The sequence below is a fragment of the Eptatretus burgeri genome, chromosome 17, assembly GCF_056783735.1.
Source record: "Eptatretus burgeri isolate ZD-2024b chromosome 17, Ebu_testis_v1, whole genome shotgun sequence".
NCBI classification, from domain to species: domain Eukaryota; kingdom Metazoa; phylum Chordata; class Myxini; order Myxiniformes; family Myxinidae; genus Eptatretus; species Eptatretus burgeri.
The window spans coordinates 40,109,048-40,125,508 of record NC_140977.1 but is presented as its reverse complement, the minus strand read 5'-3'; the positions used below and the strand labels follow the sequence as shown (position 1 = coordinate 40,125,508).

At 46.2% G+C, this 16,461-nt stretch overlaps 3 protein-coding genes across 9 annotated transcripts in view; 1 reads left to right on the top strand and 2 right to left on the bottom strand.

The window, feature by feature from the left end:
- The window catches only part of LOC147009846 (uncharacterized), a 169,224-nt gene that overhangs the window by 38,748 nt on the left and 114,015 nt on the right, over positions 1–16,461 (top strand). The gene's annotated exons all lie outside the window — the stretch shown is intronic.
- The window catches only part of ADCY9 (adenylate cyclase 9), a 186,647-nt gene that overhangs the window by 76,332 nt on the left and 93,854 nt on the right, over positions 1–16,461 (bottom strand). For 5 of the 6 annotated variants that reach the window (XR_015052805.1, XM_085861669.1, XM_085861665.1 and 2 more), the window contains 4 exons: positions 12,760–12,852; positions 7,728–7,781; positions 7,340–7,554; positions 2,839–2,941 (listed from right to left, as the gene is read on the bottom strand). Coding sequence is in view for 5 of the 6 variants with exons in the window: in XM_085861669.1 (XP_085717795.1) it covers positions 2,839–2,941; positions 7,340–7,554; positions 7,728–7,781; positions 12,760–12,852 (465 nt within the window). In the remaining variant the exon portion in view is untranslated. The remainder of the gene's footprint in view (positions 1–2,838; positions 2,942–7,339; positions 7,555–7,727; positions 7,782–12,759; positions 12,853–16,461) is intronic. The other variant, XM_085861670.1, reaches the window with a different exon arrangement.
- LOC147009850 (uncharacterized) overlaps positions 1–16,461 on the bottom strand; it is a 71,857-nt gene that overhangs the window by 17,259 nt on the left and 38,137 nt on the right. The window lies entirely within an intron of this gene.

Sequence of the window (16,461 nt, the reverse complement as noted above, 5' to 3'; positions counted from 1 at the left end):
CCTGTGAAACACCAGGATGACAGTTTATAGCTGAGTCGGGATTCAAACCCAGGTTAGACAGCCTCGAGGAAAGTGTGCACACCTCCAGGTTGTCCTGCCAGCCCCAAAATGGACACAAAATTCATTCATGGAAAAAAAGCATGAACCTCTATGCACAAAAGACTAATTTTATGGAAAGGAATCCTTTGACACAGAAATAAAAGAATTTTTTTTCTGTCTCTCTCTTTTTACCTCTGCCAACGAAAGTGGGTGGAGGTTATACTTTCAGCCCTGTCTGTCTGTGTTGTCTGTTTGTGAGCAAGATATCTCAAAAAGTTGCGGATGAATTCGGGCGAAAATTGGTGGACAGGTTGGGTGTATAACACGGAAGAATCGATTCGATTTTGAAGAAGATCCGGATCCGATAATGTTTTTAAAGCGTTTCTTCACCATTGAGAGATATGGCTAAAAATGAGAGATAGCACGATACCTCAAAAGTTATGGACGGATTCGGAAGAAACTTAGTGGACGGGTTGAGTGTGTGACAAGGAAGAATTGGTTCGATTTTGAAGAAGACCTGAATCCGGATAGGATAATATTTTTATTTCTAAATAATTCTTCACCATCGAGAGATTGGGCCAAAAATGATATAATAATGTAAACGATATGTTGGTTTTTGAAAATCACTTCATGTACTCTGTCTCGAACGAGTGTTATCACCGCTTTTGAGAGCGATGGCCGATCATAAAAAGGATGAGTTAATAAACACATGCGTGTAGCTTGGTGCAGTTTATCTGCAACAAATTCTGAACAAACAAGGGGGGAGGGAGGGTATGGAATTTGTGTTCAGAATCGAGTTTCCCACCTTCAATACCTCCTCTCTCCAGCAGGGGTTAGTAAACGACTTGCACTATTCCATGTGTACAGGCGAAAATCGCAGGTCGTCTCCGCACACTCGTGGGGGATGGGGAGGGGACGAGGAAGTGCGGGAAGGAGGGATTTATTGAATGCACATGAGCTGATCCTGGGTACCCTGAACACGTATGCAATATTTGTTGGAGATTGGTCCTGGCGTTTTCGATTCTATAACTCTCAGATGTACATACCCACAGAGAATTGCCTTATTTTTTATAAAAGTTCGGTCACCCGATCAGGATCGGGTTACTTAGGCTTTCGTAAATCATCAATAACTTTGATGTTTAAAGGTGCAGCAAAAATTAACCCAGGAGTGCACCATGGCAATGATGGGCCACGTGGCCTCATTTCCTTGTTTGAGGTCAGTTTCTCTTCTGTCTCATGGTGTCGTGTTTTTCTATGATTTTCAGATGTACACGCACGCAGAGAGAATACACAGGAACAACTCGCTCTTATATATGGGCAGTACGTGACTTTTAAAATGACGTAATCTGCCCCCATGTGCAGAATGTGCAGAAACCCCAGGAAGCTGAAGAGATCGGGAGAAAATAAAATGGATTACATGCAATAAGGATTGTAACTTGAAATGGCTCACCAAGCCTCTGAACGGTACTTGGAGAAGTCCTGTACCTGAGAGAAAGGGCTGTGCCTCTGCACGACGAAAGACTTGTGGAACTTTTCCAGCTTGCTAAACGGGCACCTGATCGCACTGAAAACTCCAGAGCAGGTAGATCGGTGGAAGTGAAGTGGAGGGATGTAAGTTACATAATCCCCCGATGAATCGCTACCAGTGAATGGACTGTGTATCTGGATTAGGTTATTCTGAACACCGATGGGAGGAACATATCTGGGGCTTGTGCATGTACAGGGTATGTTTATTTACTACCAATTCAGGTTAGGAAGGGGGGCTCGAAAGGAGCTTTGAGGGCTGGTTTTGGTATACTGTTTGGGTGTGGGGCCACAAGAGAAATTATACTTTTTGCTTCTATTGGTAAAAGTTGAAGTGTGTGTGTGTGTGTGTGTGTGTGTGTGTGTGTGTGTGTGTGTGTGTGTGTGTGTGTGTGTGTGTGTGTGTGTGTGTGTGTGTGTGTGTGTGTGTGTGTGTGTGTGTGTGTGTGTGTGTGTGTGTGTGTGTGTGTGTGTGTGTTATATCCATGGCTAACACTAGAATCCATCCATCCATTGGAACCATACTTTGTGCAAAGCGTTGGTGCTGCCTAAGCAGTCTCCTTGGCTATTGGACACAATCCTGTATGGGTCGCCACTCCGACACAGTATGCCAGCAAGCTGGCACTCATTTTGTCAACCTCAGGATGACAGGCAGTGTCAACCCCACCTGGTATTAATTCAACAGTGAGTGGGATTTGAACTCAGGATTTAGAATCCCAAGCCAACCACCCTAACCATTAAGCCAACACCAGGCATACACTAGAATGCACGAAGAGTAAATGGTACAAATCTGTCACCTCTCAATCAAGGGTTTTTGTCATACTGTATTCCTATATTTCTGCGAGTCTGAAATTTCTTCAGCAACACAACAATTATGGTTAGTCTCAATTTCCACTCTTCCGTATAAATACTGAAAATTAGGCTTAAAAGACGATTTGAAACACAGATTTTGTGCCAGTAATGGCAGGTTAAAAGTGCCCGGCGAGTCAAACTGAATCACTGTAAACACACACACACACACACACACACACACACACACACACACACACACACACACACACACACACACACACACACACACACACACACACACACACACACACAACCTCGTTTAGCATTCACAAGTCATTTCAGAAGTCGCCTATTCCACATGAACAGGGACATGTTTTCAATATTTCTCAAATAAATCCATGACACAAAAAAAAAACTCTATTGCCATCAGAGAATCTGAAGTTCACGTTATCCCCTTCATTGTAATAATGGTGGAAGCCTCACCTCCTCCTGATAACTTGCTTGGTAGGTTTTCTCCAAATGCCGTTTCAGGAAGGACAGACTTATTTTGTTGATAGGGGGGTTGAAGAAGTAGTCATCCATTAACCTGTAACAAACAAAATGGCCAGGTGAGTTAGTCCAAAGATCATACCTTATGTTCATGTGGTCTTTGCAAATCTGGTCATGGCTGCATTGCTAATACTGTCGACAGCTCCCACATCCCGAGTCTCGTTCACAACATATGAAATTAGGTCATGAACTACCGTTGGGTAAAGAAATCGGTCATCAGCTACCTTGAGGTGGGGAATCATCCTCACTTTGTGTGTAGCACATGGCTGCTGGTTTTAGTCCAGTAGATATGTAGAATGTGAGGCCAAGATGTTCACTTCCGGAAGAAAGCATGAAAATTTGTATATTGGGGTTTTTGAGTATGCTGAATCCATTTCTAACTGGATCCACACTGGCAAACGAAGGGATCACACTCAAAATCAAGAAATCCAAGATGGCCACCCTGCGTATTGCCGATTTTGATATTTCGTCAGAGCTTTGGTTCTATTTGACATAAAAACATGATCTTGGTGCCGATTTATAGGTTTTTAGGGTCAAAGAATTCAATTAGATGCCTTAAAATACCATAAAATGTGATTGGAACAAAATCCAAGATGGTTGTCCTCTGTAGGTAATGCAAATATCAATCTCGTTTTTTTTTTTCTGTTTGGCATAGAACATGATCTTATGGCTTAATATAGGTTTTTAGGGACAAGAAATTCAATTACGTTGCTTAAATTACATTGTATTCAGAACAAGATCCACAAAAGTCATCAAAACACTTAACACATAGGGTGAACAATTCAATGAATTAATGCTTTATTTTTGTTTAATTCTCAGGAAGACCATACATGTATATAATTTCATTATTCTCATGTTTTATTTTGTTTTCAGAACTTGCCATTAATCTGATGGTTTGTTTTATTTTCAGAATTGGTCATTAATCTGATAATTTGTTTCATTTTCAGAACATTAATCTGATTAGGCTACATATTGTATGACTAAAACTGAAATATTTGATGTAGATATCTCAGTTATATAAATATAACAGATTTCACTTTCTTTTCAGGAAAGATGGTGACCATTCCAAGGTGCATGCCTACCTGTAACTAACCTGACGTAGAATAAACTAATATGGCAACCAAGAAAATAAAGCTGGACAGTGCTTCTATTGTGGTTTTGCCCGAAACAGATTGGACACTTTGTGCCCTATGTCAAAAACGTTCATCGGAACCGCTGAGAGACCCATCTCAATCCAAGGATGCCCATCAGTCCCGAGCTTATGATACAATAGCTGAACATATCCAGGAGCTACACTCACTTGGTGCCCTGCCAATGGACATAAATTTGTCATGTTTGGATGACGGCCAAGGTATAGCTGCAACTCTTTCCCAGCACAATGCAAAATGGCACAAAACATGCCACATGAAGTTTAGCAAAGAGAAAGTTGAGCATGCCCGCAAGAAGATAGCCAAAGTAAGAGAGGCTGAGACTTCTCCACTCAAAGGCAGACTACGAGGGGCATTCCCTGGTTCCTCCATTCAAACTGACAAAAGCCTGTCCTGCTTCTTTTGTGACGACAAAGTGGAGGAAGGTTATCATAGAGCTGCTACAGCACAGATAGACGCAAATGTTCGAAAAATGGCAACAGAGCTTCGTGATACCCGACTGCTTGCCAAGCTGTCCTCAGTTTATATGACCGCAATAGATGCTGTATACCACAAACAGTGTTTGACTGCCTTATGCAATAGACCACCAGAAATATCTGGACTCATGCCATTATTTCGAGAAAATGCTCATTCTCTGGCGATGGTAAAGCATGGTATGGATGTAATCGCTCAAGCTACAGAACTTGTACATCCTGGACAAGTCCCAATATTGACCGTTGATCAACCACTGTTTGTAATTGCCAAGAAGATACAGTGGACCTGGCCAGAAACCTACGGGGAAGACAAGTTTGTGGTGATGATGGGCGGTTTGCATATCGAGATGGCCTTGCTCAAAGTTCTAGGAGACTGGCTAGATGGCAGTGGATGGGTGAGTGTGATGACGACTGCAAACGTTACAACTGATGGTAGAGGTGATGCTCTCAAGAAGGGATCGTTCACAGCCCGTTCTCAGTGGGCTCATCAAGTAACAGCTGCTGCACTTTTTTGCTTGTGTAACCAAGCATACAATTCCTACAAAATGGAAGTTGAGGCAGAAGCAAATCCAGCGATGTCATTCAATGACTGGTGCACACACATGCAGACTCAGCATCCCCAATTTCAATACTGGAGCAAAACCTTCAACCTTGAAGTTCTCTTCCTTCAGTTCATGCAATCACAGCGTGAAGGAAACTTTGAGCTATACATTAGCACCCTGGGGAGAATAGTGCCTTGGATGTTTGTCATGGATCACTTCCACTATGCCAAGTGGTTACCAGTTCATGTGTAAGATTTAATGCAGCTACATGTTTCTGGGCTTCAACCATGTTCACACGAAGAAGCAGACGACCGAATGATGCTTCACTGCTTCCATGCCTGCACCAATGGCATGAAGAGGATCATGGTGCACGCTACTGACACGGACGTCTTAGTTCTAGCCATTGTGACTGCAATCAGCATGGAAGATTGTGAACTTTGGTTAGCTTTTGGCCATGGTGCACACTTTCGGTATATTGGAGCACATGTCATTGCCAGTGAGCTTGGCAATGATTACTGCAGAGGCCTCCCATTTATGCACGCCATATCAGGATGTGACACGGTGTCTTCATTGAGCTCCGTCGGTAAGAAGACCGCTTGGGAAGTATGGAAATCATTTCCAGACATCACTGAAGTATTTCTACGGCTGTCTGCTACTCCCGATGAAGTTACAGAAGCTGACCTGAAGGAACTTGAAAGATATGTGGTTATGCTGTACTCTCGCACGTCACAACTCACTGATGTGAATGAAGCCAGGAAGCATCTCTTCTCCTACTGTAATCTGAAGCTGGAGAACATCCCACCGACGTGCAGCACTTCTACAACATGTAAAGCGTGCTGCTTACCAAGCAGGATCAGTCTGGGGTCAGGCATTGGAGGCCAATCCAACACTTCCAAGTCCTTCCGAGTGGGGGTGGCAACTCGACAGTGAGCGAATCTGGGTGCCCTTATGGAGTACCCTGCCAGAAGCATCAAAGGGCTGCAGAGAACTTATTAAGTGTGCATGTAAAAAACGGTGCACAGGAAGATGCCAGTGTGCTAAAGCAAGCCTCCCGTGCACACAGCTGTGTTTTTGTGGTGGACAATGTGCAGACGTGGACAGTGTCCTAGATTAAGTTCCTTTTTTGACATTTGTAATACAATTCAAACTCATTTCATCTAGTTTGCTATTATATCAGTAAAACCGTTTATTCCCTGCACATTCCCAATAATGGAAAAAAATGACAAGTGTACATCTCTATTCTTTGTGAATTATGAGTGTGAACAATATTGCTCTCAATGGTTCATCGAAATTTGTTAAGTGTAACTGGATCTTCCTACTGATACATTTTATAGTAATAAAAAATGCTTTATTGAATTTCTTGTCGCTAAAAACCTATATTTAGCCATAAGATCATGTTCTCTGTCAAACAGAAAAAAAAAAACCAACGACATTGATATTTGCATTACCTACAGAGGACAGCCATCTTGAATTTTGTTCCAATCACATTTTATGGTATTTTAAGGCATCTCATTGAATTCTTTGACCCTAAAAACCTATAAATCGGCATCAAGATCATGTTTTTATGTCAAATAGAACCAAAGTTCTGACGAAATATCAAAATCGGCAATACGCAGGGCGGCCATCTTGGATTTCTTGATTTTGAGTGTGATCCCCTGGTTTGCAAGCATGGATCCGGTTAAATATGGATTCAGCATACTCAAAAACCCCTACATACAAATTTTCATGCTTTCTTCCGGAAGTGAACATCTTTTTGACATATCAACTGGACTATTTGCATCATTGCTGGGGGACATGGATGTGCCACTGATGCAGTGTCCTCTGTAGATTGGAGCAAAAATTTGAAATTTGTTCAGGGTGCTGGCGATAGATCGCCGACTCTTCACGAAGGACACCATGGGATCTTTAACATCCACCAACTAATGCAGGCAGATGGGATTCCCGTTTAACGTCCATCCGAAGGACGGCGCACACATTGAAAAAACACCCTGCCTGTGAAACACCGGGATAACATTTTATAGCTGGGTCGGGATTCTAACCCACATAAGACAGCTTAGAGGCAAGTGTGCGTACCTCTAGGCCATCCTGCTGGCATCAAGCCACTGAATGGTTGGTTGAAGACAACCCCTGAGATTTCCCAACCTAACGACTGTGAGCATTCATTAAAAACAGCCAACCACCACCTCATCTAAAAACAGCAACAATATTCCATTACCAATGAACCATTCAAAAATTGAGACCTAGACTAGCACACGTATCCAGCTGGGCTCACCAATCGTTCTTGATGACCTCGACAAAGTGCATGTCACTCTTTTGCATTATCTGCTTGTATCCAATTGTGATGGGTAAAAGTGGGGCCCGCTCCTTGGCTAGTCGCTCTTGCAGACTCTCCACCAGTGAGGAACGGCTTGTGCTCAGGCGACGGTCAGCTCGAACCGCCAACATCCCGTTTTGGGTCTTGGGGATGCCTTGCCAGGACGAGCTCATCTGAAATTGATAGGAGGTCCAAAGAATCAGAACATCACAACCGGCGAACAGTAAGGCTGTCTGGCCAAACTTAGCATTCTTCATTCACATGAAAAGCCATGCAACGCTGAGCATCTCTCACCCGACATTAAAACAAAGCCAAAACTGCCGACAAGCAGGAGGCACCAACGCACCTTCCTGCAATTCCTGGGACCAACACCAATGGCTGGCTCGCAAACACGAGCTCGCTTTGGGAAGAAGGACAGACATGTACAGGCTTTGGACGGACAAAAAGCAAGGAAGTAGAAAAGCATACAGAGACAGACCATAAAGTCAAAGTATCACTTTACTACAGCACACATCTTGAAAAGGATCTCAACCAGAATGTATCTAACATGTGAAATCACATGGCTCTCACCTGCAAGTGAATTAATTACTCGGATGTGAAATTGGCTGCAAAATGGCACATTTTACATCGTCCATCAGGTCTGTGAAAAGGTGGTTTTCACTGAAATAAGTACCATTTGTCGTCCAATGTGTGGTTTTTATACGGGGTGTAAGATGAAAAACAAAAAATTATCATGATCAGATATAGTGAAACGAAGTTGATTTAAACAAAACTGTTTATTTACTGTTTGGGTTTGGTGAAATTGTTTCGCTCAAATAAGATGTGAAAAACAGAGTGTACCTTTCTTCAAATCCACTTTTTCTTCTCGTTTGTTGTTGGAAATATGTTTGTTTACAAGGATATTATAAATGACACTCAGTCGTTGTTGTGGTTACACTTGAAAAAAATTTGCGTCATGGCATGTAACATAAGAATCACAACTAAACTGCCGACCAACGACGAGCCGAGTGTGTCCACACAAATTACTTTCAGATTCATCAGAGTTTTTGGGGGTTTTTTTGTATACAAAGCTAAGGCTCGTGGAAGAGCTAGAACACTGAACGGATCAGGATGCAATAGAACAAAAGGAACAGCAGAGAGAGAGAGAGGGGGGAAACACCAACAGCAAAGTCGAAGGACTAAATAGAGGGAGACTTGGACAAAGACAAAACAATGGGTGTGGGGAGGAATGGGGAGTATGGGAGGACACACGGGGTGTACAAGATGGATACAGAAGCAAACACTCAAGAAGGAAAAACTGGAATTTGGAAGGAGGTTGACTTGTGGGAGTGGCGGGGTGATGGAGGGTTAAAAATCCATGGTTTTGGATTGGGGACAATCTGAGATGGTGGTGAACAGCTCTCTTGAATGCCTGGAGAGAAGAATGAGATTGAGGAGAATGTGGAAGTTGTAACAGGTGGGAAAAAAGAGAACAAATGAGTGGAGGTGAGCAGTGATCCTGGATTTTGATACTTTCACCAGAAGGGGGTTGAAGGTGGACCGAATGTTGCCTGCAGAAACCTGGGGGGACAAAGCCTGGAAAGAGCAGAGGGTGCAAGACCAGAAAGGAGGCAGTATAAGATAGAGATCACCGACCTGTCTGCAATGGGAAAGTGATAAGCTCATGGACTCAGCTTCATCACCAGAGATTCCAATAATCTTGAAGGCCTTGGTTTTCACGGTGTCAAGATGGGCAAGGTGCGAGGTTGGGGAGCCAGTCCAGAGTGGAGAGCAATACTCCATCAAGCTGCGGATGAAGGCCTTGGAGGTGGATAGGAGTTCAGGTGTGCCAAGGAAGGACTTTGTACGATGGAGGATGCCCAGTCAGCGACTGGCTTTGGAGGCCAACTTTGAAATGCAGTTTTCCCAATAAAGATCATGGCTGATATTGAGACCCAAGAGTTTGCATTACTGAACTTCAAGAGGATTGTTAAGAAAGTAGATTAGGAGGGTTTGCAAGACGCTCCTTTTGGAGAGAGAGATAGTGAGACTATGAGATTTGTCACGACTTAAAGACATATTCCAAGTGTTTGACCATCTTATGATTTTTTTTCAAAGGTCTGAAGAGAGGGAAGAGGCTGCAGCCTTCCTGTCTGAAGGATGAGTGATGTCAAGGTAGAGGATGGCATCATCAGTGAATATATAAAGGGGATTTTCCTGTTAGAGAGATTGTTGATGAAGATCAGGATAAAGGTTGATTCTCACTGCTCTTAAGACTACATTTGATACAATCATTAGAACATCGACATCTTCAACAATGATCGAATCTTCGTTGGAAGAACTTGTAAAATATATCACAAGCGGGACAGATATTAGTGGACATCAATGAAACTTACACATGTATTACACAGACATCAGTAGAGAATGGGTAAATACATGTGGTCCTTGCGACTTGAACCCGAGTTCCCTGGAGGAGTCATGAGCCAGGAGTTCCGATGGGAACACTAACAGGTAAACTTTTGTAACTTGAATAAACCTTGTGTCAATGAATAACAATAACAATTTTGATAATGTCATTACGCAGCGTTGGTACTTCCATGATGCAGCAAGATTCCGAAAGCAAAGATCATCGTTAGGTTTGCTTTTACCTTGGTGTTACTGCTCAAAAAGCATGATGAAAAATATTTGGTCATCGTCACGTCGACAAAATGATATGTCAATCAGTCGTGAAAAATGTTTTTAGCCTTGCCCATTTCCCAAGAGAATGGAGAGGCTATTGCAATCGGCCTGTGTGATAATGAACAAGGACGCACACAGAATATAGATCACGCATTGTCAGATCGACTGTAATCCCTGTACCCCAGTGAGGCTCTGCATTATTAAATGCTCGGTCTTGGTTACCTCCACCACCGAAGATGGACGGAGGTTATGTATTCACCTCTGTTTGTCTGTCTGTGAGTTGGATATCTCAAAAAGTTATGGCCGGATTCGGACGGAACTTTGTGGACAGGTTGTGTGCGTGACAAGGACGAATTGATTCAATATTGGTGAAGATACGGAAACAGATACTATAATTTTGAAAGTGCTTCTTCACAATTGAGGGATAGGGCCAAAAAACGACATACAGCACGATATCTCAAAAAGGTGTCGATGGATTCAGACGAAACTTGCTGGATGAGTTGGATACGTGACAAGACGAGACGATTCAATTATGGTTCAAGTCCGGATGCAAATAAAGCCCATCAGTGAGATACAAAACGTAAACTGTTCAGCATGGTGGAAGTATGCGCTTATTGAATGCCGTTCTAGGTTTCTTTGTTTTGACTCCAAATTCTGTTGTTTCGTTTTGAAGGTTGGAGGTCGAAGGCGGCAGCATCTGTACTACTTTCAATGATTGATTATTATCGATAGTTTGGCAATACTTTAAGAAAAGACCTTACTTTTTGTTAAATTTAAAAAAGAAAGCTTTGAATATGCAAGTAAAATAATTTGTAACTAATTTGGAGTGTATTGTTTATCGACAATAATTTCAGCCTGATTGCAACCAAGGCTAAGATTAGTCGTATTGTTGCGGTATTCGCGCCCGCCGGCGTGCTGACGGCCACGTAACTTGAATCGCGGCACGCCGCCCACCGGACGGACAATCCAGTCGTGACCCTCTCGGACCAACGCCAGGAACCAGTCACGGGTGGACCTTTCGGTCTCACCGCGATCGAGCCAATCAGCCCCCGCGTGGGATAGGGTTGCTCGCCAAATTCGACCTACCTAAGTACCCACGCGGAGGGTAGACCGGGCGATCGCACCTCGCCGCAGGTCGACTTCGGACACGGGCCACTTAAGCGACCCGTTCCGTACTATCGGGATAACCGAGCGGTGTTATCGTCGACCTCGACGGTTCGATTAATTATCGGGCGTATTCAGCCCACTACCAACCCTTCACGTGAAGCAAGATGAGGATTCAATGAAGGAAATGACGAAGCGAAGCGGGAAACAGTTCAACACAAAGCACATTTATTCGCGATGAACGGAAAGCACACATATTCAATTCCACCAAAAGCACACAGAAAAGAAAAACACAATTCAATTTACACAAAAAGCAAATGCGACAATGCAGATCTAATACCGATTACACGAGCACACGGCAACACTTATACAATTTTACTTCACAGACGGCGCCGACAACACATACCCAAAACCAAAGAAAAGAATACCCTCAAGGATGAGGCGGGCCTGAGGCCGAGACCGGGTCGGGCCTACCCGTCTGGTGATGAGACGCGGAGCGGCGATGGTGCCTCAACTCCGCGGGCCTCGCGGGCAGTGTCTGGTAGGGGGTGGGAAAGGGGCCCCCTTGGTCGCACTATCTCAGCGCGGGGGGAAACAGGAGGGGGTTGCTGATGCTCGGGGTATAGAGGATTTTTATTGCCCCGCGACGAGCGTCTCCACCTCGGCCAGGTCACGCTGTCGGCCTCCCTGGGGTGCAGCTCCCTGCACGACACGAGCACCCCCTCGTCTGCCCTCGCCGCCTCTCCACAGCTCCGTCCCCTCCGTTCCGACTCCAAGGCACACGACGACCAGCTCCTTCTTGCCAACTCCACCGCCCGCGAAGTCTTGACTCTCTGTTCCCTCTCGACTCTCCTACTCTCTGGACTGACGAACACGGTCGCTTTTTATCAGCCCCGTGGCTTCGCCCTCTCATCTTTGACCCCCTCCCTTCGACCTTTCACCTCGCTCCCCATTGGCCCGAGAAAAAGTGGGCGTGAATGCTTTTTGATCCATAAATTTGCATATATCGATTGCCCTCCAACGCCCTGGGGGCGGGGCCAATTCGCCCCTCGCTCACCGATTGGACGGCAAAAAGTGGGCGTGTGTCGTTTTTGATCCGTTTTTGAAGCACAAAATCCGTGATTTTGTACACGCTGTTCGGCGCGCGCCCTGCACGAGTCCAACACCGGTACCCACAGGCGGCGCAAGAACGGTGGCGATGCGACGGTTGCGAGGTGTGACGTGAAGGTCGTGGCGGTTGTGGTGAAGCGGCGTTGTGGTTGGTGGTTGATGTTGTGGTTGTGGTGGTAATCATGGCGGTTGGTCCAAAATAAAGATAGCAAAAGAAAAACGGCTATCCTGAAGAGTCGCAGCACGCATGAATGACATGTATTCCCACTAGACAACGGGTTTGGGCCTAACTACACATGTACTTACCGAGATACCTCACCTAAGGGACCTGAATGGTGGTTTGCGAATTTGGTAACCACAACAGTATTATTCGTGACAGTGCGCATTTAGTAGCCAATACAAGCATTAGTAATGCAAGTAAAAATTGTTTTCTAAAGCCCAACACTTCCCACTCTCCAAAAGTAACTATTGCACAAGGACCCTGAAAAGACAAAGTCCATCTTTACCTCTTTTCGATGTTCTTTCTGTCCATTCTCTGCTTTTTCTATCTCCTCCACTTCCTCTTCCTCTTTCACACTGGCCAGTGCTGCTTTGCGAACCTGGGCACACAAACAAGCAAAGTCATATCGTATGATACATCCTACCAACCTTTAATGATGAAAATCACGAAATGAATTTTAAATCTATAACTGTATCTATCTATAATTCCGGCAATCTCTGTGTGTGTGTCTGTCTGTCTGTTTGTCTGTCTGTCTACGACCGCCGTTTCTCGACGACCGCCTGGCCAATCTCATTGAAACTTGCCAGGAATATTGCCGGGGACCCGCGGATGTGCCTTTTCGAGGTTTGATATCGATCGGACGAGCAGTTCCCAAGGTACGGCCATTTTACTGCTTTTTCAGTGTTGAAAAGGTGTATATATGGCAGCTGAAGGTGTCGTTCCACCTTCTCACCATATCATGCCAATTTTTTCCCAAATTATTAATAACCGGACGACCACCGGTCCGATCAGATTGAAACTTGCCAGAAATATTGCCGGGGACCCGCGGATATGCCTTTTCGAGGTTTGATATCGATCGGACGAGCGGTTCCCAAGTTACGGCCATGTATCTGTGAACCAATGACAGGACACGGTGCTATGACATCACAAATGACGTCACAATTAATGTTAATTTAATTAATTCTTTCTTTTTTTTTGAAGGATTGACCCCACAATTCTTCTTCTTCGTTTGGTATGACGTCACAATTGACACTGGGGACCTGAGTATGTGCCTTTCTCTGGGTATGTGCCATACCTGGGTATGTGCCTTTCTCTGGGTATGTGCCATTCCTGGGTATGTGGCTTTCTCTGGGTATGTGCCATATCTGGGTACATGCCAAACTCCCAAGGTTTGATTATTATTCAAATTATTAATTAATCCCAAGGTTTGAATTTTCCCGAGGGAAACAGCTGTTTCCCAAGGGTTTGAAAGCTGTTTTTTCCCAAGGTTGGAATTAATCGTTGTGCTTGGTAGACATTTGTGAATACATTTACAGAGAGAGGGACGAGAGAGGAGGGGGAGAGAGAAGGTCGAGAGAGGGGGGGGAGAGAGAAGGGTGAGAGAGGAGGGGGGAGAGAGGGGGTGAGAGGGGGGGTGGCAAGAGAGGGGAGGGAGAGAGGAGGGGGAGAGAGAAGCGAGAGAGGAGGGGGAGAGAGAAGGGCCAGAGAGGGGGGTGAAAGGGGGAGAGAGAAGGGCGAGAGAGGAGGGGGTGAGAGGGGGGAGAGGGGGGTTAGAGGGGGGATGGCAAGAGAGGGGAGGGAGAGAGGAAGGGGGAGAGAGAAGGGCGGGAGAGGGGGTGAGGGGAGCAAGAGAGGGGAGGGAGAGAGGAGGGGGACAGAGGAGGGGGAGAGAGAAAGGCGAGAGGGGGGATGAGAGGGGGGCAAGAGAAGGGAGAGAGGAGGGGGAGAGAGAAGGGCGAAAGAGGAGGGTGAGAGGGGGGCAAGAGAGGGGAGGGAGAGAGGAGGGGTCAGAGGAGGAGGAGAGAGGAGGGGGAGAGAGGGGGGAAGAGGGAGGCAAGAGAGTGGACGAAGAGAGGGGGTGAGAGAGGTGGGGCGAGAGAGGTGGGGCGAGAGAGGAGGGGGACAGAGGAGGGGGGAGAGAGGGGGGAGAGAGGGAAGGTATACATATATAAAGGGCCGGTCCGATCTCATTGAAACTTGCCAGGAATATTGCCGGAGACCCGCGGATGTGCTTTTTCGAAGTTTGATATCGATCGGACGAGCGGTTCCCAAGTTACGGCTATTTATATGTCGACCAATGACAAGACTCGGTGCTATGACATCACGAATGACGTCACAATTCATGTTTATTTATTTATTATTTTTTTTTTTTTGCACAACCGCCGGGCCGATCTCATTGAAACTTGCCAGGAATATTGCCGGGGACCCGCGGATGTGCCTTTTCGAGGTTTGATATCGATCGGACTAGCGGTTCCCAAGGTACGGCCATTTTACTGCTTTTTCAGTGTTGAAAAGGTGTATATATGGCAGCTGAAGGTGTCGTTCCACCTTCTCACCATATCATGCCAATTTTTCCCAAATTATTAATAACCGGACGACCACCAGTCCGATCGGATTGAAACTTGTCAGGAATATTGCCGGGGACCCGCGGATGTGCCTTTTCGAGGTTTGATATCGATCGGACGAGCGGTTCCCAAGTTACGGCCATTTATCTGTCGACCAATGACAAGACATGGTGCTATGACATCACGAATGACGTCACAATTAATGTATATTTATTTATTTATTTTTTTTTTTGCACGATTGACGATCCGATCTGATTGAAACTTGCCAGGAATATTGCTGGGGACCCACGGATGTGCCTTTTCGAGGTTTGATATTAATCGGACGAGCGGTTCCCAAGTTACGGCCATTTATCTGTCGACCAATATCTGCGAGAGAGGGGGATGGGAGAGGGGGGATGAGAGTGGGGACGAGAGAGAGGGGCTAGCGAGGAGGGGGGAGAGAGGAAGGGCAAGACTAGGGAGGAGAGAGGGGCAAGAGAGGGGGAGAGAGAGGGGCAAGAGAGGGGGAGAGAGGGGGTGGGAGTGGGGACGAGAGAGAGAGCAAGAGAGGGGCGGGAGAGGGGGTGTGAGAGGGGTGTGAGAGGGGGTGTGAGAGGGGGTGGGAGAGGGGGTGGGAGAGGGGGTGGGAGAGGGGGTGGGAGAGGGGGTGGGAGAGGGGCGAGAGAGGAGGGGGAGAGAGGAGGGGCGAGACTAGGGGTGAGAGAGGGGGAAGAGAGGGGGAAGAGAGGGGGAAGAGAGGAGGGGTGAGACCAGGGGTGAGAGAGGGGGAGAGAGTGGGGGAGAGAGTGGGGGGAGAGAGTGGGGGGACAGAGAGGGGGGAGAGAGAGGGGAGGGAGGGGGCAAGAGAGGGGCGAGGGAGGGGAGGGAGAGAGGGGGTGAGAGAGAGGGGGCATCACAATTCAAGAGAGGGGAGAGAGGAGGGGGCGAGAGAGGGGGTGAGAGTGGGGGTGAGAGAGGGGGCGAGAGAGGGGGGGTGAGAGTGGGGGTGAGAGAGAGAGCGAGACAGGAGGGGAGAGAGAGGAGGGGCGAGAATAGGGGGGAGCGAGGAGGGCAAGAGAGTGGGGGCGTCACAATTCTTCTTCGTTTGATATGACGTCACAATTGACGCTGGGGCCCTATGTTTCCCAGGTGTTTCCCAAGTTATGGCCATTTATGATACGGTTGGTCCGATCTAATTGAAATCATGCCCCAATCCAGTCGTCGTTTATGCACCTATGGGCCCGCCCCTACGGGCCCGTACTAGTACCTCTATAAATGTGAGTTGCACGATTGCATCTGAAAGGGATAAACATCATAACCACAGCATGCATAATAATGAATGATATCTCATTTAAGAGCTCTTGGGTCAACTACGGACAGTGCATGTGGAGGTTTACAAAGGTCAATATTCACGCAACTTAGAGTTATGTGCATTTTTCGTGGCTCGGTTGCACACACGGGCGCGGTATAGACTCAGAGTCGGTGGTTCACACACCTACTAACCTTTTCTTAGGTGTGTGACATACATGCTCCTTCCCGACCTTCACTCCTATCTCATCTCAACCTCATTTCCATTATCTTCCCACACTTTCCCTACCCTCCTTTCCTTTTCCTATTACCCTCCACTCTTCTATCTCTATCACCACCAACGCCCAACCCAACCT